The sequence below is a fragment of the Onthophagus taurus genome, chromosome 11 (genome assembly GCF_036711975.1).
Source record: "Onthophagus taurus isolate NC chromosome 11, IU_Otau_3.0, whole genome shotgun sequence".
NCBI classification, from domain to species: Eukaryota; Metazoa; Arthropoda; class Insecta; order Coleoptera; family Scarabaeidae; genus Onthophagus; species Onthophagus taurus.
Window position 1 is genome coordinate 335,602 of NC_091976.1, and position 22,434 is coordinate 358,035.

Here is a 22,434-nt window from a genome sequence, read left to right on the forward strand (position 1 = left end):
TTATGGTAAAAACCTACAGCATGCAACATTCTTCTCCCCTGCATGTTCAACCACTTTAAAACCGGCAGCTTACAGCTGACGTGATCTCTGCGTTTCAACCCAAAAATTAGTCTGATACAGGTGTTTTGTACCTTTTGAATTTTCCTCTTCAATGCATAGGACAGAAAGGGTGCATACAATGCATCGCCATAATTAAACATTGATAGTACTAAACTTTCGCATAGGCGCACTTTTGCACTATGATTAACAAAGGCTCTGTTAGTATAAATAATTCTAAGGCTACTGTAAGCTCTTTGAACGCATTTATTGACGTGTTCATTAAAAGTAAGGCCCTCATCGATTAAAATGCCTCAGTTTTTTACTGTTTTTTGAATAGGTAGTAATTCGTTATTTACACAAATTTGTAAGTCATTAATGACTTTTTGTTTTTGTTTCTGAGGACCAAACATAATAACGTTTGATTTTTTCTGATTAATTTTAAGTCCATGTCGGCTTGAGGTGATACGCAAATATTCTAGATCACTATTAATTCGCACACAAGCCTGTTTTATATCATGAGCCGGAAAAGAATAGTATATTTGCGTGTCGTCGGCGTAAAAATGGGTCTTGCAATGCATAACCCCTTGGTTAAAGTTTGATGTATATAAAGCATAAAGCAAAGGCGAGAGTATAGAACCCTGAGGAACGCCCGAACTAGTGTATTGATATTCAGATAGTTCATCACCCATAAATACGGCTTGTTGTCTATGTGTTAGAAAATCATATAATAAGCGGGTAGACTTATCATCAAAACCGGAATACCTCAAAATTGATGCCATTGTCTCATGATTGACTGTATCGAACGCCTTTGAATAATCTAGTAGGCAAAGAACTGTTAATTTACCTCTATCGGTTTCGCGAATTATATCATCAATGATATGTATCAATGCTGTCGTGCAACTGTAACTGTGATGTGTGCATTTTTCAAAAAACCCTAATTATCTCCCAAACTATTAACGTTAGGTATAGGACATATGGAATATAAAAGATGTAGAATGAGATACCGAAGACGACTAAGTAATAAAATATGGGGTGTGCCATTTAAAAAAATTAAGTTATGGTACTTCCAAATTTTGAAAAGTTAACGTGCCATAGTAAAGTGACCAAACGTTCTAGACAGCCGTTCTCGGCACCAAAACATACTCCATCATGTTGCTTAATCATGTTCTGAATCCTAAATTGATGTCCCAAAAATCGAGTGTTCTCTGATTTTTTAAACAAATGTCTGTTGGAGCTGATTTTTCTAGAAAAATTCGAATAACTCGAAACGGCCTAATCAAATTGCAAAAAGTAAAGTTATTTATAACCCTTGAATACACACAAATCCAAATATGTAAAAAAATACAGGGTGTTCCATTTAAAAAAATAAAGTAGTTGGCGACTTCCGGTATAACCGGATGCGCTAAAAATCTGAAAATATTTTAGACGAAGAGAACGTAATTGATAATACTTAAGTCTGAATTCTCAAATTTTTATTTTGGCCATAACCCCAGAAACGTCTAATGACTGGTCTCGCTGAGACACCTGTATAAGTTATATAAGTGAAATGTAAAATCCTTTTGAACATGCGAAATTTTGAACATAACATGTCAGGTATAATATCACCCACATAAAATTCACAATTATTTCTTGAAATAGAGAAAGTAGTAGAGAAATAAGTGTTATGGGAATTGTCATGTTGAGAATTTAGTGAAATATTAAATTTGATTAAACTACTATTTATCACATTGATACTATCTACACAACTCTGTCCTATTACGTTCATAAGAAATTTTCACAACTTCACAAAAGTTTTTAGATGATGAATTAATCCTTAAAATCATTTCATATATCCGTATAACAATCTTAACATTAAATATAAATGAATCAAATAGTTATTAAAATATTTACCTTATTTTCAAAAAAAGAACTATGAAAATGAACAGTACTTCCAGAAATAGAAGTCATATCAACACTTCTATTTCTATCAACATTTATTAACCTGACTTTTTCCACATGGGGTACTCCTAAAGGTCTACAATAACAAAAAATAAAACTTCAATCAACGAAATTTTCATTAAAGAAAACCCACCTTTGCTTAAAATCCAAAAATTCTGGTTCAAACCTTAAATTTAACTTCAAATTATTGAATGTTGAACTAATATCAGAAGATAATTCCTACAAAAAATAAACAAATAATTATCACATGTTTCACAATTTATATATAGCATAAAATACCTCATGCATAGAAGATATATCTTGCATGATATAACGGTCATGACTGCTGGGGATAAATGCTGCAAATACAAATGGGGGTTTGTTTAGCAAAGACCTTCTCGTGACAACGTGGGGGTTGCGGAAAAAACAGCAAAAAGTATAAAAATATACAAACCGTGACCGCCGTCGTAGATGGTTAAACGGGTTCTTGCCACCAATCCTAATAACGTAAGAATGAAAAGGGGCCACGACGCATGCAATTTCGGCATGGTGTTAACATTTGTGTTTGCAAATTAACTGGGTTCGCTTTGATTTAATGTTAATTCAGTGAGAAATTTCTGTGAAGTTTGCAAATTTTCTCGTCTCTATCTGTCACTTTTGTTCGACTCAAAAATCACTAAAGCAATCGCGCAATGACAGACGTCAGTTAGGGAATTTGAAGTGTATGGCTTATGAACCAGAAAGAATTTTATACACAAATTTAAAGATTATTTATATTAAAATTGCTGCCATTTTATTATATTATTAACAAATATTTATAACTTTATAATTTAAAAATACTTTTGTGCCATTATTTAAATTGATAAAAATAACTTTTTAAGTAATTGGAGATATTGGTGTGTAGGTATTATGAATTTAATTTAAAATTATTTGAAACGACCACAAATTATGTGGTTTTATTTTTTTTTGTAAACACATGATAAACTCTGTTTAATATTATGACAGTGTGCAAATAAACACCTTTTTTATCTATTTCTTTATCGTATTCTTATCTGTTATACAAGGTTTTTTATGAAAAATTGAAAGTCACTGAACCGTTGTTTATAAATACTGTAAACAGTTTCTCAAACGAATTTAATTAAATTAACGAACTATGTTTGACTTGTTTCATTAAATTTAATTTATTAACAACGGAAGATTATTTTGGCGTATTTTCGTTAAAACAATCATTAAGAAAATTTGATTCGAAAACAATCAAATATATATAATATACGCTGACATCTAGTGGTCATGACTATTAACTATATGTACAGATGTACTGTATCGATTACATAATATTGGTACAGATTTTTTTAAATGTATTTACTTTTTAATTTTTAGAAATTAACAAATTACAGTAATATCAACTGTGATTTAAAATTATTAATTTGTTTAATGTTATTTATTTTTGTATTTTATTATTTTAAACTTTTTGTTGCTCATAATAACAAAATAAAATAAAAAATAATTATAAAAAAAATTAAAAATATTTATTTTTTACATTAAATAAATAAATAAATATATTCCCGGTGGTGGATTTGGCGTTCCAGTCTTTTTCCTTGTTCCAGTTGATGCTGTAGTTGTTTCTAGCCAGATCCTCAGTAAGATTTAATGGAAGGTGACGAGATCTAAGGCGATTCATTTCAATATAAAGGAGGTCCTTTTGAAGGAGATCCAAAGGTGCTCTTAGATCACAGACGTGTGGCGAGGATTGATGTCCTGAAGTGGCGATGCGTAGAATAAGTCGCAAGAAAAGACAGCATTCGATGACTGAAAAAGATCATCCAGTGGAGACCCCGGAAATTGGCTACAAATGGCGTTAAACAGAAAGACATGGAAAAATATGGAAGAGGCCTACATATAAGAGTGGATAGAAACGAGTTGAGAAAGAATTGAGTGAAACATATTTATGATTTCTATACTTATTTATGGCCATATATCAAAATAGGATGAAACAGACAGAACAAAAATAGTGGACAAAAATTCAGAAAAATTGAATTGATAGGTTGGAGCAAAAATTTTGCCTATTAAAAATCCGTGACATTCTACGTAAACTGTTGGATTTTTTATTTTTTTAGAAATTGAACTACTTTAACACTTTGCCGTCCGCACGTTTCGTAAAAATTTATTCGCTTGGCGCCGGCAGCAAATTCAGATTACTTACATTAGATCGATATGTAACGCGCGACACCAATGTGGTGACGCCGGCCGTTGAGCGATACTTTTCGCGCGACACTACTGTGGTGCCTGTGGTGTCGCCGGACGACATAGTATCAAGTGGATAACTTTAGCCAAAGATCCATCCTGGAATGTAGTAGTTACTATTGATAATTTGTTGTCTTCTCTTATGCGTATTATACAGGTGCCCGGAAATTGCATTCATATATTGAAAGGTGTGATTCTACATAAAAAATCATGAAGAAAAGTTTATATAAAGGTGTGTCCTAAAATGCTTCCTAAGGGAGGTAGAGCGCTTTGAAGAAGACGTTCAATATGAGGTTATTTCTCATTATTTCAAAAACTACTAGGGTTAGAAACACGAAATTTTGCATATCCAGCTATTTTTACGGGGCGAATACGATAATCGAATAAAAAATTAGAAGGAATGTGCAGTTGCGGAAATAAGGGATAGGGGGCGTAATTTATTTCCCATAGTTTGTTTTGCTTTGATCTTTTCACTATTTTAACCTCAAAATTAGAATCTACGGAAAAAATACATAAAAAACGTTCTACTTATAAAATGGTCTACGACCACTCGTTTTCAAGATAAATAATACTAAGTAAAATACTGCACACAAACATCTGTATTAAACTATCACTAAAAATCTTAGTAGGCTCCTTTCATTTCTTGATCTTTGCTGCCAAACGGTCGATAAAAAATTATTTTATTGCAACAACCATTATAATTTACGTTTAATTAAATCAAAATGGTTCAATACTCAAACGAACAGATGGCAAACATTCATTTTACGTACGGTAGAGCTGATGGAAATGCCAGAGAAGCACGAAGATTGTACGCAGAACGATATCCAAACCTACAACTTCCCTGTGAACAAACGTTCGCTTCTATTCATAGAAGATTGTGTCAAACTGGGCGCTTTAAGGAAAATCGTTACGACTGTGGAAGATCATGCACTACGAGGACTGTAGAAGTGGAAGAAAGGGTGCTCGATGCAGTAGCTATCAATTCTACGGTAAGCACTAGGAGATTATCGATACAAGAAAATGTGCCGAAAACCACCGTTTGGGAGGTATTTAAAGATCAGCTACTGCATCCATATCATTTCCAAAAGGTGCAGGCCTTAAAACCCACCGATAGCATCCAAAGACTACATTTCAGTCGTTGGATTATGGAACAATGGCGCCATGACAGAAATTTTCCGGAAAAAGTGTTGTTTACCGATGAAGCTGGATTTACCCGAGATGGCGTCATTAACTTCCATAATATCCATGTTTGGGCCGATGAAAACCCATACAATGTTTTAGCCACGAAACATCAAGAAAGATTTTCTATTAATGTATGGGTTGGTATTATTGGGGATCATTCAATTGGTCCGCATGTACTTGATAACCGTCTCAACGGTACAACTTATCTTAACTTTTTGCAAAATACCTTGTTTGAACTGATGGAAGAAGTGCCGTATCAAACACGAAGGGAAATGTGGTTTATGCATGATGGGGCTCCTCCTCATTTCAGCGTTCAAGTACGGCAATATTTAAATGAAACCTACCGTGAAAGATGGATAGGTCGGGAGCGCCCGTAGCATGGCCCGCACGTTCGCCAGACTTATCCCATAGACTTCTTTCTCTGGGGTTATCTTAAATATTTAGTGTATGCAACACCAGTTAACAATGTCGAAGAGCTAGAACAACGTGTAAGGGACGGTTGTAACACTATTCGAAACAAACAAGGTATTTTTGGAAAGTAAGACGTTCATTAATTAAACGAGTGAGATGTTGCATTGACATGGATGGTGGAATTTTTGAACAATTCTTATAACTTTTTTTGGTGTTATTTGTTAAAAATTTAAGTGCTTTTTGTTAATGTTTTAAGTTAAACTTTTTATTTTTGTTAAATTGTTAATACGTTTTGTTTAGATTGTTTTTTTAAGGTTTTGGTAAAATTTTAAGTTATTATGAAAAATTAGTAATAATCATCTTTTGAATCATTTTGATAAAATTAACCATGACATTTGACAGCTTAAATCAAACCAATGAAAGAAGCCTATTAAGATTTTTGTGATAGTTTAATACACATGTTTGTGTGCAGTATTTTACTTAGTATTATTTATCTTGAAAACAAGTGGTCGTAGACCATTTTATAAGCAGAACATTTTTTATGTATTTTTTTCCGTAGATTCTAATTTTGAGGTTAAAATAGTGAAAAGATCAAAGCAAAACAAACTATGGGAAATAAATTGCGCCCCCTATCCCTTATTTCCGCAACTGCACATTCCTTCTAATTTTTTATTCGATTATCGTATTCGCCCCGTAAAAATAGCTGGATATGCAAAATTTCGTGTTTCTAACCCTAGTAGTTTTTGAAATAATGAGAAATAACCTCATATTGAACGTCTTCTTCAAAGCGCTCTACCTCCCTTAGGAAGCATTTTAGGACACACCTTTATATGAACTTTTCTTCATGATTTTTTATGTAGAATCACACCTTTCAATATATGAACGCAATTTCCGGGCACCCTGTATATCCCAAATGAAATGATTAAATATGAAGGACTAGAACTAGAAGAAGCACTAAAAACACTTTCAAACAATTATCTCTCGACGACAAATCCTAGACGATTGGAAGGCAATTAGCACTATGTGATGGAAGCTACTAATGAAAATTATAACTAACAAAACAACACACAAGATTGAAATAAGTGCGGAACACGAGTTTAGGAAAAATCTATCGATCCGAGATGCAATTAAATACTATGACAATTAATTGAGAAGTCTATAAAATAAAACGAATCACTTTACCTTAGTAGATCTTAATAAGGCTTTTGATAGGGTTGAGATTTCCTGATTCCTGACAATAGGGCCGTTAAGTATTTTTTTTTATTGGCTTATTCGAAATTTTTTTAAAATTTATTGACCCTATATTTTTTAATTTTTGATTCTGAGGCGTAGTTTTTCCAAAAAAAAATAATAAAGTTTGAAATTACAGGGCGCGAACTCCAAAGTACGTCACTCAGATTTGAGCTCCAAAATACGTCACTCAGATATGAACGTACGATTGGAGCGTAGAAAAATCAATAAAATTCCTAGAGAGAGACAATGCTACAAATCTTATGCGCTAGAAGACAACAGAAGAAAAAACGTCATCTGGAGTCGGGGGTGGGGAATTTTAAACTTTTACATTAATTATTGCAAAAATTAAACAATTTTCGAACGTGAAAACGTTACTAATCCGCCTAATCTTTCTAATCGATTGACCTTAACTGTCCTATTCTACAGAGAGATCGAAAAGTAGCGCACATCAAAATAAATTTATGTTTAATATTACTTTCGATGAAATATTTCTATCGCATACCGCGTGATAGCATCATAGGTATTGCCGACAACAGATCTAGATGACATTGAAATATAAATTTGTCATTTCACATCGATAGTTAGTATTGCGGATGGAAGCGAAAGTTGGATGGACTAATCCGCCCAACTATCCAAGGTGAAGAAATTCCTTTCTCAAAGGAAGTCAAATATCTAGGAGTAATCCTAGACAAAACCCTGTCATGGAATGGACATTTGCAGGGAGTTTTGCACAAAGCTAGACTATCCTTGTGGACTTGTCGCAGTCTTTGTGGAAAAAATTGGGGTCTTACCCCTGAAAGACTGTACTGGCTCTATGTGACTGTGGTTAGACCTATGATTACATACGGAGCAGCAGCCTGGTATAGGAAAGTCCGACAGACTTCAGTTATCAGTAAACTTTCACGAATTCAACGAGTAGCTGGATTGGCAATCTCTGGTGCGATAGGCACAACGCCAACTCTAGCAATGGAGGTTCTGCTTGGCCTATCTCCTCTGCATTTGCATATAGAGAAAGTGGCTAGAACAACCATTTACAGATTTAAGCAATATGCTCAAAACTGTTCCGACATGTCCTACCAATGGGCTGCGGAAGACATTATAAGCACTGATACTGTGCTATCAATGTCGTCAGATTTGGCGGTATCACGATCAGTGATTAATGCTCGATACCAGATTGTACTGCCTGAGCGGCAGTCCTGGATCGAAAATGAAAATTCTCTGGTTCGGGCAGACATTTGCTTGTACACAGATGGATCAAAAACGCTTAAAGGGGTAGGAGCAGGAGTATACTGCCAGACACCTCGAATTAAGCAAGCCTACAGCCTGGGTACGTACTGTACTGTATTCCAGGCGGAAGTATTTGCTATTGACATGGGTACTAAAATCCTTCTTGAAAGAGGGGTGAAGAACATGACAGTACGAATTTTCTCAGACAGTCAAGTCGCTCTCCAGGCGCTGTAAGCCGTGAAAACGGTGTCGGCTCTGGTTAATGATTGTAAGAGAACATTAAACACACTGAGTTGTGATAACAGAATCTCTCTGATCTGGGTCCCGGGTCACTCTGGGGTTGCTGGCAATGAAGCGGCAGATAAGCTAGCACGAGATGGCAGCGCTGAAGCGTTTGTGGGATCGGAACCAGCAGTTGGTGTATCATTTGCGATGGCCAAATATAGGATTGGACTGTGGGCTGAAGAGAGACTTCGCCTACTGTGGACCAGTTCTCCTGGAATGAGACATGCTAAGGTGTTTATTAACATCGCCACTGTCAAACCCGGGAATATTTTAGGACTTGCCCGTAGTAGCATAAAAGTTCTAATGGGTGTTTTTACTGGGCACTGCCGATTAAAAGCACACCTCAACTTGTTGGGTTTAGCCGACGATGTTGAATGCCGACTATGTGCGGAGGAAGCAGAGACGGTTGAGCATGTTTTATGCCACTGCCCTGCCGTTAACCGTATCAGATTCTCGATTTTTGGGTCGCAGTTTATCTCCTCAAAAGATCTGAATGACCTTTCGCCGAGCAAGGTATTAATGTTCGTTAAGAGCATTGGACTGCACGCACGGTGAAATTTGATAACGATATCTATCGGGGTACAATAGATCCTTAGGGTCGCGGTGCAAGGTTGGTTGGTCCGCCTACCCGATATGTATTCTATGTAATGTAATGTAATGTAGTATTGCGGTTTTCACTTATTTACAAAGATGCCATTTTCCCAAGAGCAGCAACTTTTCGTTGTTGAACGATATTTTTCAAATAAATCATATGCACGCGTTGCGGACGAATTTCGTGCGAAATATCCAGATGTTGGAGTACCTAATAACTCAACAATAACGAGATTAATCGCCCGTTTCCGTGAATGTGGATCGGTTGCTAACAAGAAGAAAACCGAGAGACCAGCTATTCTGACCGACGAGAAACTGAATGAAATTCGAAATGTGATGCTATGTTCGTCTTCAAAAAGTTTGAGGAAACTCTCAGCACACACTCAGATTTCATAATATATGGAAGTGCTCAAAAAGCGATGAAAAGTGTACAGGAATTGAAAGACCTGGATAAACAAAAGCGCTTAGAATATTGTAGATTTTTTCGGACATTCGTCGACAACCATGGAATTGAAGAATTTGATCGTGTTTTCTTCACCGATGAGGCATGGTTTCACATTAGTGGACCCGTGAATAGCCAAAACACAAGAATTTGGGCAACCGAAAATCGTCACGTCTTTCATGAAAACCCTTTGCACTCCCAGAAGATTGGAGTGTGGTGTGCTATATCTCGTTGTCGAATAGTAGGCCCTTTATTCTTTGAAACAAAAGTGAACAGTATTGTATACCAAGTCCCTGTATTAACAAAAATCAGCCAGGGAAGACAGTGTGAGTTCAGCTCTTTAATATTATGGACAAAATGATATGTAGAGTTAAAGAGGTAGAGGGAGGTTACAGAATATTCAATAAAGCAATAACAATACTGTGCTATGCTGATGATACCATACTAATGACAGAAAATGAAAACAAGCTACAACGACAACAATACAAATTTCAAGTAACGCCTGAAAAACTTAACATGTTAATATCAGTAAGCAAAACAGAATCAATGGTAATAACGAAGGATTCCGTTAGATATAAGTTTTCACTGTATGATAAACCAATAACACAAAATATTAAATGCACTGTAAATGCAGTGCAAGTATCCAGCACCAGAAATCTACATCAAGATGTTGATACGCAAACAAACGAAGCAGCAAGAATATCAAACTACTTATGGGAGCACATCTTTTCTCCAGATGAATACATATAAATACATGTCAGCAGCAGATACAAGTCAATTGTGACACCGCTTCTAACATACGCGACTGAAGCTCGGGCAGAAACTTCTAAAACAAAAGGTATGGTTAGAAGTGTAGAAATGAGAGCATTGTGATAGATATTTAGATGTTATTGGTTTCACAAGATCAAGACGAAAATACTGGAGAGACCTTGTCAATCGATTCGAAATTTACGGACAAACCACCTAAAAAATGGTATAAAAGTTAGATACGTACGGTGTTTCTATTCAAATCTTAAGTTGATCAATATAAGCTGAAATATTCGAAATTTTGCAAGAACGGTGTTTTTGCAATACAAGAAAATACTTGAAAAATTAATTTTTATTCTTATCATTAAACACTTCATAACAAGTAAAAAACCACATTAATATTTAAAGTTAAATAAAAGATCATCAGTTAATAAATACGTAAACATTTAACATTGATTTAAGTTCATCGCCTGAGTTATGTTGCCCTCAAATTCCTGTTTAGTAAAATTTTTCAATTGTAATCGATTAACGAACATGTCCAAGATTTTCGCTTCGCATTTGCCTCGTTTCCAAAAACTCTCCCACGCTTTATGTTTGCTACATTTGTAAGGACTCTGTTTCGGCGGATTATAAATAGTTTTCTCATGGAAACTTTTACATAAATAGCAATTGTAACCTTCTATTGACGTATCCTTTCGATTATTAATTTCGCGTTGTAAAAATTCATTAGTCATTTTTAAATTATGATCAGCAAGTTTGTGTTGGAGGTATTCTAAGTACATTGTGTCATTTTTATTCACTTGATTGATATAATCTGCAAGTTCTTTTATTGTTTTGAAATCGTCTAAAATTATAGCTGATTTATTATTTGGTAACCAATCCTAAAAAAAAAAAAATAAATAAAGAAGAACTAAGTTATTGGTATATGTATGTATAATACTTACTTTTATAGTTGGTGAACCAAAATAAATTGGTACAGATCCGGCAATTAATGGCCTCCAAAGTTTTTCAGTTATATAATCATTACAGATACAGTTTTCTATTGCTATTGAAAATTTGTATTGAGCTATAAAGTTCATTAAGTCTTCTTGATAAAGATCATAAACACCTTCATTATTTAACTGTAACCTTAAAACAACTAATTAACTTCAAAATATTCAAGAAGTAAAATAAATAAAAAACGATAAGATAATAACATACTCTTCGGGAAGTTCTTTATTATTTAAACACTTTCCAAAAGAATCAATTGGCATGTAATCCATAAGTTTTTTAACATAAGAGTCCCTTTGTATGGGATTATCACAGATAGATTGAATATATACGATAGGAGATAATTTTTTTCGCTTCTTCAATGGCAATGGTAAATAATACTTTAACCCAGTTATTGAATCATCATTTAATCCCGAGAGTGTTAACGGATAATTACTATATCGACTAAATGTGGAAGTAACGTTAAATAGATTTTGAGATTCTGGGAAAATAAGCCAAGGGGTATTCCTTGACGATTCTTCATGATATAAAGCCCACGTTTTGTTTTCTCTCGGCAATGGTAGATCAATTAAGTCGATTGAACTTCCATAAAATGCTATTACCTTTAAAATTAATTTAAAAAAAGTCATTAATATTAAATTTGAAAATAAATCAATAAATTATACATAAAGGATGGAACAAAAATCTCAAATATATTGAATTTGATTTTGCTATTTTACACATTTTGATTTATAAGATTAGTCTATCACTTTTTTAATGCTTACAATTATACTATGTACTATTATACTTTATTTATACGTCATTATTTGTCCATCACAATCATCATAACCCATTGTGTGTTATTGTTACCCTATTACCATTGTGGATTAGTGGTCGAATATTTATGTAAATAAAGAATCTATTACTGTGGCTAAGTGAGTTTGATGACACATAGGACTTTGCAGAAATTGCGGAGGATGTTGTGTCAGTAGAACCAAATGCCTCGAGATAATTTTGATTAGCAACAAGAAATTTTTATAGTGGGAATCCATGTTGCAAGTTTATTGAAAATATACAGGGTGTCTCAGCGAGACCGGTCATTAGACGTTTCTGGGGTTCTGGCCAAGCAAAAAATTTTAGAATGCAAACTTAAGTATTATCAATTACGTTCCCTTCATCTAAAATATTTTCAGATTTCTAGCACTTCCGGTTATACCGGAAGTCGCCACCTACTTTATTTTTTTAAATGGAACATCCTGTATATTTTTACATATTTGGGTTTGTCTGTTTTGAAGGTTTATAAATAACTTTACTTTTTGCAATTTGAACCAGCAATTCTCGAGTTATTCGAATTTTTCTAGAAAAATTTGCTCCAGCGGACATTTGTTCAAAAAATCATAGAACACTCAATTTTTGAGATATCAATTTAGGATTCAGAACATACTTAAACAACATGATGGAGTATGTTTTGGTGCCGAGAACGGCTGTCTAGATCGTTTGGTCACTTTACTATGATACGTTAACTTTTCGAAATTTGGAAGCACCATAACTTCATTTTTTTAAATGGCACCCCCCATATTTTATTACTTAGTCGTCTTCGGCGTCTCATTTTACATCTTTTATATTCCATATGTCCTATGCCTAACATTAATAGTTTGAGAAATAATTAGGGTTTTTTGAAAAATGCTCACATATCATATGGATATTAACCTCGTGTGCCATGGAAAACAAATGTTTAATGACTTATTGATAAACGTCAAAGTCTAATTTAGGTTGTTTGATGCTTGTGAGTCTAAAACCAGTTAAAATGGATATTAATAACGTAAATAATGTTTATACAAATGAAGAAATCCATAATTTATATTTTGTGCACGAAAAGTGCGACAGAGTTCTTAGTAGAACTTGCAGAATGTTATCCACATTATCCACATTTATCTCCGATGACAAAAGGTAAATTTAGAGGAATAGAAGCAAATTTTTTGCATTTTGGACGAATTAATCACGTGTTAAACTGGCCAAAAAATGTAGTAGATAATGCAACGGAAGAGGTGAATACCTTGGTTTATTTCGAGCCCAGTCCCAACACCTCAATTGGAGCTGCCAAAGAAGATCTGGGAATCATACTACGAACTTTGTCGCGCTTTTCATGCAAAAAAAATAAATTAAGAATTTCTTGATTTGTGTAAATATTACTTTCGTTATTGTTATCGATTTTAACTCGTTTCAGTACTAATATTAAGGGACATAACAGATAATTATTAGCTCACATGCATCAAGTGACGTAAACAAGTGAGTCTTTGACAAGAACTCATTGAGAAGGCTTGTTTTTCATGGCACACTAGGCTAAATATCCATATGATATGTGTGCATTTTTCAAAAAACCCTAATTATCTCCCAAACTATTAATGTTAGGTATGGGACATATGGGATATAAAAGATGTAGAATGAGACACCGAAGACGACTAAGTAATAAAATATGAGGGGTGCCATTTAAAAAAATGAAGTTATGGTACTTCCAAATTTTGAAAAGTTAACGTGCCAGAGTAAAGTGATCAAACGTTCTAGACCGCAGTTCTCGGCACCAAAACATACTCCGTCATGTTGCTTAAGCATGTTCTCAATCCTAAATTGACATCCCAAAAATTGACTGTTTTCTGATTTTTTGGACAAATGTCTGCTGGAGCAAATTTTTCTAGAAAAATTCGAATAACTCGTGAACGACCGAATCAAATTGCAAAAAGTAAAGTTATTTATAAACCTTGAAAACAGACAAATCCAAATATGTAAAAATATACAGGTGTTCCATTTAAAAAAATAAAGTTGGTGGCGACTTCCGGTATAACCGGAAGTGCAAGAAATATGAAAATATTTTAGACGAAGAAATCGTAATTGATAATACTTAAGTCTGAATTCTCAAATTTTTATTTTCGCCAGAACCCCAGAAACGTCTAATGACCGGTCTCGCTGAGACACCCTGTATGAAGGTACTTGCTTGTATATAAATATTTATTCATCAGCAAAAATTTTTGTTTCAACGATTACAACTAGGTATTTTCCAATAACTTTTTTACTTCCCATAAAGTATAAACGTTACATTTGCTTTACTGCTTGTTTTCTTTTTATTGTGCAACTAGTGAGTGATAGAGATTTTTGAAATGGCGCCTAGTAAAAAACTTCTCAGTTTGCGTGAAAAAATAGAACGTTTCGAAAAAGGAACATTTCTCAGTACGGAAGGTCGCGAAAAATTTTATAACGGAAAAACTCAAGCCGCGGAAATTGTTAAGAATAAAAGTGAAAATTCGTCTACAGTGGGAGTCAGGAAGCAATACCGTTCAAAAAAAGGGTTTCTTGAAAACTGACGGACTTCAAATTGACAACGTGTGTTTTACTTAATTGGTTTTCTCGTGCTCGTAGCCAAAACATTCCATTATCGGGAAGTTTAGTGAAGGCCAAAGCTCATGAAATAGCATAAAAATTTAATTTTATCAACTTTCGGGCATCCAATGATTGTATTTCCGGAGAATCAGCTGATGTCAATAAGTTGCTTACGCTACTCCTTGGGTATCGGCAAGATGTGTTGAACACCGACCAAAATTGGCCTTTTTTTCAAAGCTTTTAAGTCTGAAAAATGTAACAATTTTACTTTGTGCTAATATGACAGGGAAAAAAGAATATTTGCTGGTGATCAGAAAGGCGGCCTAACCTAGGCCATTTAAAAATGTAGCACTGAATGATTTACTGGCAAACTTAATAAGAAAGCATGGATGACGCGAGACATTATGAATGAATGCTCCAATTTGATAAAAAAATGGTCATGCAAAAACGAAAAATGTTATTATTTTTGGACAACGCAGCGTCCCACCCTCGTCAGGTAAAGCTACAAAATTTAAAAGTTATCTTTTTGTCCCCCAATACCACATCAGCGTGTTAAGCGAATTTTAAATTCTATTATCGAGGGTTAACACTTAAGCACATTTTATTAAAAATGGATCACGTAAGATCTGCTTCAGAGTTAGCAAAGTCCATAAATGTTTTAGAAGCACTTTATTACATTTAATAATATAAAGTTTCGTCAGTAACGATACAAAATTACTTCAAAAGGGTTGATTGTCAACTTAACACAAAAAAATCTTCAAAATTATTTTCGAATCGACGATGCAGCAACAGAAGAGATGAGTTTGAACATTGACGATGTGATTGAAAACATGATTGAACATGATCCTGCATCAGAAGAAGATCTGGAGTGTGACACGGTTAAAAGCAGCACAACACAATTACTACATATAATGAGGATTTCAAAGTAATTAACAATTTAAAAGCTTTTGCAAATGACGACTAAATTGCAATTTGAACACCTCAAAAATTTAGAAGATCTTACAATTAGTTTAGAATATCTAGTTTTTTAAGCAAAAAATACTAGATACGATAAAGTATTCGTCGCCTGAAGGACGTTTGTTTTATGCAAAGAGGTGGCTTGTGAAGAAAGAGGAGATCATAACACTCGAATAAAAACTCGATTTATTATTATTCAAGGATGTCAGACTAGTGTGATGTCATCATCCTTGTCCTGGTCGACTTTTTACGAAGGCAATGTGCCGAATTCTTCTGCGCGTTCCTTCCTCGGTGCCATGCGTGAAACATTTTCGGGTAAATCTACTGTCGTTGTGCTGATTGATTAGATGATGAAGACACTCAGATTACCCAAAGTTATTATGTACATGTTGCTAGTTAATTGGGGAATATTATACAGGAGATGCTGATATTATTCTAGACATATTGTGTTCAAAACTGATGTAAATATTATCAGTTTAGCATGTTCAGAAGACTTTTATATTTTACTTATATAAGTTATTTAATCTACAGTAAGCGTTATAAGTAGATAAGACTTGTTAGACAGGGGGTTTTTTCTTTTGTTGCTTAATTCTATTCCAATATATTTATATTTGACATTTCTCTATTTTTTCATTATCAGATATCTCCAAATTATCTACATTATTCCTCATACACATCATTTTCATGTTCTTCTTTGATCTTTCAAGTCATGTATCAATATCATCTTCATCTTGGGCAATGTTAACCTGGTCATCTGCATATTGGAGAGTGAACTGGGGCATCATATATGCGAGCAGCAGATAGAGAAATCTCCAAATTAATAACCACTACTGATAAGGGAAAGAATCACATACCAACAAACAGGGGCGGCGTGATGCAGTAAGCAAGCTAAGCACCGCATGGAGGCGCATTATGACGGGGGCGCCAACGCCGCCAACGTAGACCTCAATAATAAAAATTATTTTAAAAAATTATTAAAAAAGAAGTAATAATAAAATGTTGGCATTTTTCATATGCATGTATGTACGGTATATTAAGATAATTATTATTTTGTATACATTATTTCTAAAAAAAAAGTCTATACGACGACTAGGCGCTCTTTTGGAGCCCTGCGTCTGGCGTCGCGTCTCCGTATAGTCGCGTCGTTGCGTCGCGTTTAGGGATTTCTAAAGAACAACTCGACTTGTTATTTAGATTTGCACATTAGTTTGTGTACTCTGGGTATAAAGTGTATCTCCTCTCGAAATCCATTGTTTATTTGTGAATTGTTCATCCGTAAATAGGTAAGTTTATGTTAGGTGTTATATTTACATTAAATTTATGAAATTAAAAAATAACCTTGTTGTCACCTAAAAATGTCGAAAAAACTTTCCGGATATCAAAATCGAAAACGCAAAGCGACCAGAGAATTGGAGTTGGAAAAACAAAGAGACGATATAAAGAAATATTTGATGACAAAAAATGAAGTTTTACCAGTTCCTTCGAATGAAAATCTACGTGAAGATCAACTACCGACATCTCAAAGCCATTCTGCAGACAAAAGCGCACAACATACTAAATCTCCTGAACCTGAAATCGAACCGCAAGGAGCATCTTCTGAAGAAACCTTATCCATATCAACAAAATTTCTGATTACTGATGATACACCAACATTAGATGTTTTGAACAATCTTCAAGATCTAGCTACATGGCCTCCAATAAATGAAAAAGTAAGAAAACTTTTAATTCAACTCGGACCGACAAAGAAACAAAACGTATTGTACCCATCTGATGATAACGGAAGAAAATTCAGCGATACATATTATTATCGTAAAATGCCAAGTTCGGAATCTGTTCCTAGAGACTGGTTAAGGTACTCGGAAAAAAGCAATAGCGTATTTTGTTTTTGCTGTAAATTGTTTACCTGTCACTCATTGGAGAATATTAATACAAGCCGCCTAATTACAACTGGATATTCTAAATGGCAAAATTTGTCACAAACTTTACATAGTCATGAAACATCTTTAGCTCATTTAAACAACTTTAAACAATGGGTTCATTTAGAACGTGCGTTGAAATCAAAACGAACAATTGATCAACAACAAGAAAAATTATTTGAGTTGGAAAAACAGCACTGGCGTGCGATTTTAAAAAGATTTATTGAAATTATAAAATATTTATGTTAAAAATGTGTTCCCTTGAGAGGAAAATCAGATCAATTATTTGTTAGAAATAATGGAAATTTTTTACAACTTGTACAATTACTGGAAAAATTTTATGTGACTATGTCTAGTCATCTTCAAAAAACGTTACAAAAGAAATCTGTGCATTATATGAGTAAAGATGTACAGAATGAATTAATTGCTTTATTAGCTAAAAAAATTAAAGAAAAGATTTTATTGTTAATTCAACAGGCAAAATATTTTTCAATTATATTGGATTGTACTCCGGATATCAGTAATACTGAGCAAATGACCATTATTATAAGATTTGTGTCAACTGATGAGCAAGTTCAGATTCAAGAACATTTTCTTGGTTTCATTGACATCAAAGATTCAACTGGTGAAGGTTTAACCAATAATTATATAATAGAAAAAATTAAAGAATTTAATTTAGACATCAGCAACTTGCGTGGCCAAGGTTATAACAATGGTGCGAACATGAAAGGGAAAAACAATGGATTACAGAGACACATCTTAAATATTAATTCCAGAGCTTACTTTACCCCTTGTTCTGCTCACTCCCTAAATTTAGTAGTCAAGGATGCCGCTAACTGCAACCACCAAACTATTACGTTTTTCGGAATTGTTCAAGAAATATATAATTAGCTACCATACTCGAAATACCTACTGACTTTCAAATCTTAGGTAACGTACGAAAAAGAAAACAAAAACGACAACTCGATTATGAACATAAGTATGAAACCCCACAAACACCAAGCGAGCGCTTTAAAATAAATTTCTTCAATGTAATTTTAGATACAACTATAAATTCCCTAGAAGAAAGATGCGAACAGTTAACAGTTCATAATAATTATTTTAATTTTTTACATAATTTAGGAAATTTACCGAATTTAAATACAACCGATCTTAAAAAACATTGCGACGACTTAGAGCTATATCTTACAGAGGGAAAAGATAAGGATATAATTTCTACCGAATTATTTAATGAATTACTTTTTTTAAAGACATATTCCTAACAGAATTAAATTCAATTAATACCCCTTTCAGTGCACTACGTTATGTACGTAGTTACGTACATAACGTAATTACGTTATGTATTTATAAAAATAATTTAGAAACATTGTATGTTAACTTAAGTATCGCTTTACGGGTTTTATTAACGCAACCGGCAACAGTTTCAAGTGGGGAACGATCGTTTTCACGGTTAAAAATTATAAAAACCTATCTTACAAGGGAAGTGTCACAACTGTGTCTCACCGATTTCGATGCAATTTGGTACAGTCATAGAATGGGCCAAAATAAGGTTCGTACATTTTTTTATACGTGCGGTAAAAGCCCCTGGGGCGAGTTATAGGGGTTGAAAGTTTGGAGAAAAAGTACGTTTTCACTTATATTTTAAAAATGAAAAGTGCTATCAAAATTTGGTAAATTGTAACTGATATTCATTTTAAAAGAGCTTTCTTTTGATGTATCACACATATACCAGAGGGTTAAGAAGGGCGAACTACCCCTATTTTTTTGGAATTATTTAAAAACCACCCTATCGATTTTGGCGGCATTAAGTATACTTCCAGCACGTTCAAAAATATTAGTTAAGGGTTTTTTCCCATTCGCTCTAGATCATCCCCAGCGAAGTTACGGGGGTTAACATGTAACCACTTTTCGTAAGAATGATGTGATAAAATTGTCAGGTATTTTGAAAATACTTTAACAAAACCGTAAATTAGTCGCACAATAAAATGTTTAATGTAAAATAAGGCATAATACACCATTTAGGGGTGGTTGGGGTTAACCACCCCCTTAAAAATTAATTCTATCCCGGGCATTACTTGTTGATTACGGCGAAATTTGGTACTGTGTTTGTTTTATATAGTTTATTAGTTTATTTTTATTCTACATAATGTTGCCAAAAATACACCTACCAAAAAAATTTTGGCACAATATTTGTTTTTTTAGTGCCGCTTGCTAAAGGTCATTTCTCAAAATAGTTTTTTCTAGTATAAAAGAACGTGTGCCCAGTGGGTAGATTTTAGTTTCAGAGCAACTGACAGAAGCAATGGTTACAATAAACCCAATAAACGTTTTAAATTTGCTAATGACAGTTTTTACTGTTATGAATATTCCCCAGACTCCTGTAAATGAAGCAGAAGTTAGTTTAAAAGAAAATATACAGCGTATTTTAATGGAAAGTATGGAAGACTACAATATGCAAATTGAAGACGAAACTGTATTAATTTTCGATTCATCCAATGGCATCAATGACGGTCAGCAAATTATTGAAGACCAGGATACAACTGACAGGTTTGTAGAAGATACTGATGCTCATTGTCCATTGAAGGATGACATCGACTACGAGTACAAATTAGAGGCGGTAAATTACTGGACAAGTGGGAAGAAAGGTTATTTGAAACTAGAAACCGTAAAAAACAAATACCGAAAAGTAACGTCAAAGACCCAATTGCACAGATGGTCTAACAATTAGATCAACTTTATCACAAGAACGTCTTGTCGGACTTGCGTTGATCGCAATAGAAAGTGATGTATGTGATCAAATTGATAACAACGAGATAATTGAAAATTTTGCAAGTGCTAAAGCACGAAGAGTAAACGTTTAATGATTGTTAATATCTATTTTTTTAGATGTAAAATAGCATTTGTATTTTGTATACTGTATAAAAAATGTAATAATAAATGTAGTATCTGCTATTGCTTTTTATTTTAGTATTTAATATAAGTAACACTGGAAATATGTAAATTTAAACGGTACTGAAAATTTTTTAAACATTTTTAGAAGGGCGCATTTTCTAAGATCTGCATAGGGGCGCCAAGGGGGCTAGCGCCGCTTCTGCAAACAAAACAAAAAGAGCTTAACCAAAAAAGAAACAAACCAAATAAGAACTAATAAACGCTATAGAAAAATTGAACTGCAAAATAGATCAACAATTGGGTAGAAACTCATCTTCTTTTGAAGAACACAAATTTTTTGAAGTTTTTGATCATTTCGGGCAAAATCTCTGGCAACTTTTATGATGGAATTTAATTTTCTCATAGCACTAAGTTGATACAATTCACAACTTCCATATTTTCAGTGCAGCAACCCAAAGTGTTGTCCTTAAACTTTGACAAATTATTTAGTACCACTCATGTATAATTTTTTGATAGAGTTATTGTATATTAACAAAGATTTATGAATAAAAAAAATTAACTTACCGCAAGATTAGGCTTATTAAAATAATCTCTATTCCCTGATATTAAACATTTATAAATGTCACAGGTTATTGTTTCATCTTGAATAATTTCATTTGTCCACCATAAAATAACGGGATACTCTTCTGTGTAATAACTTCGTGATAAAAACTAAAAGCAAAAACTTATTGAAATCCTTGTAGCCTTTCTATCGTTTAAGAGTTTATTGAACTTATAGTTAACAAAAAATATTGTGAATAAACTCGTTTGAACTTAACTAACCTGTATCAAAAAATATCCAAGAATCACACAAATTACTAATTTCAGTCTCGTCCTCATCGTTTTATAATCATAATAACCAATTTTTAGAAGTATTTTTAAGAAATATTTAATTGTTCCATGAAATGACCGGAATTTACTGTTGATAAGAAACTATTAATACGCTTAAAGATTGAGCTCAACACATTAGTATTCTTCTTAATTCTTAAAAAATTCTTGATATGTGTGTAATTACGTTTAACAATATTTTCGTAACGTAGTTGAACATTTCGAAAATAGAACGACGAAATTTTTTAGGTTGAAGTAAAGGAAATAATTTGCCAATTGAGTAACATAGGTTATTTCAGGTTATTTGAGGTTATGTCACATAAGGATAAATGGCTAATATCAGGGTGACTCATACTTTTTTTTATTCATAACTTCTTATTTAAATGTTTCATGTTTTAAAAAAATTAAATGTTTTTAATTAATGAAGAAATTTTATATTAAATTAATATATTAATAACTAATAATAACACAAGTATTATTTTTTTAAATGTTAAATTAAGGCTGACTTCAAGATGATCTCTTGTGTTATGTTGTTGTCAGAGGTGATTGTATCTCCCAAATATTTAAACTGATGAACCCTTTCAAAACTGTCATGGTCCATTGTCACGTTCTGTCCTATTCTGTCTCGACGTTGTTGTTGTAAACGTATTGTTTTATCTTCGTTGTTTCGTTTTATCTTCGTAAATCAACTTGCTTGTAGCACCTTCCAGTTTAATAAACTCTTCCTGACATCGATAGTTCTATTTCCCACTATAATTCAAGGACCTTGATTTTTAAAGATACGATGTTATAATGCATCTCCCTGTTTGAGACCATTGTTGATCGCAAAGGTTTTCTTGAAACACTTTCTGCACTTGTAGAGCCCTCCACACAGGTTTGTGTGAGATTAATTAATTTTTTCGGTATGCCTAGTTCTGCCATGGCACCCACAGCTTCACTTTCATTATGCTATCGTATGCCTGTTTAAAATCTATAAATAGGTGGTGTTTGGATTTCCTTGGAAACTTGGGAAATTATAGAGCAAAGGAAAGAGCTTATAAAAATAAAAAAAAATATTCAGAAAAGATGCCGCAAGGACAAAGAGATGGAATTACACGCGCACTGAAACAAAACCAAAGACTTGTTTCAGAAAGTCAAACT

General features: G+C 33.5%; 2 protein-coding genes across 2 annotated transcripts in view; both read right to left on the reverse strand.

The window, feature by feature from the left end:
* LOC111418396 (Transmembrane protein 131) overlaps positions 1-2,639 on the reverse strand; it is a 53,041-nt gene extending 50,402 nt beyond the window's left edge. Inside the window, exons 1-4 of the mRNA XM_071199781.1 lie at positions 2,411-2,639; positions 2,257-2,315; positions 2,111-2,196; positions 1,930-2,053 (exon numbers count right to left, since the gene is read on the reverse strand). Coding sequence (XP_071055882.1) covers positions 1,930-2,053; positions 2,111-2,196; positions 2,257-2,315; positions 2,411-2,504 — 363 coding nt within the window. The 5' untranslated portion in view covers positions 2,505-2,639. The remainder of the gene's footprint in view (positions 1-1,929; positions 2,054-2,110; positions 2,197-2,256; positions 2,316-2,410) is intronic.
* Positions 2,640-10,652: 8,013 nt separating this feature from the next.
* Positions 10,653-21,621, reverse strand: LOC111418395 (alpha-(1,3)-fucosyltransferase 10). Its single transcript, XM_071200646.1, has 5 exons — positions 21,250-21,621; positions 20,992-21,138; positions 11,519-11,910; positions 11,263-11,446; positions 10,653-11,199 (listed from the first exon to the last, which is right to left on the reverse strand). Exons 1-5 carry the CDS (start codon positions 21,304-21,306, stop codon positions 10,765-10,767), a joined length of 1,215 nt encoding a protein of 404 aa, XP_071056747.1. The 5' UTR covers positions 21,307-21,621; the 3' UTR covers positions 10,653-10,764.
* Between the last annotated feature and the right edge of the window lie 813 nt (positions 21,622-22,434).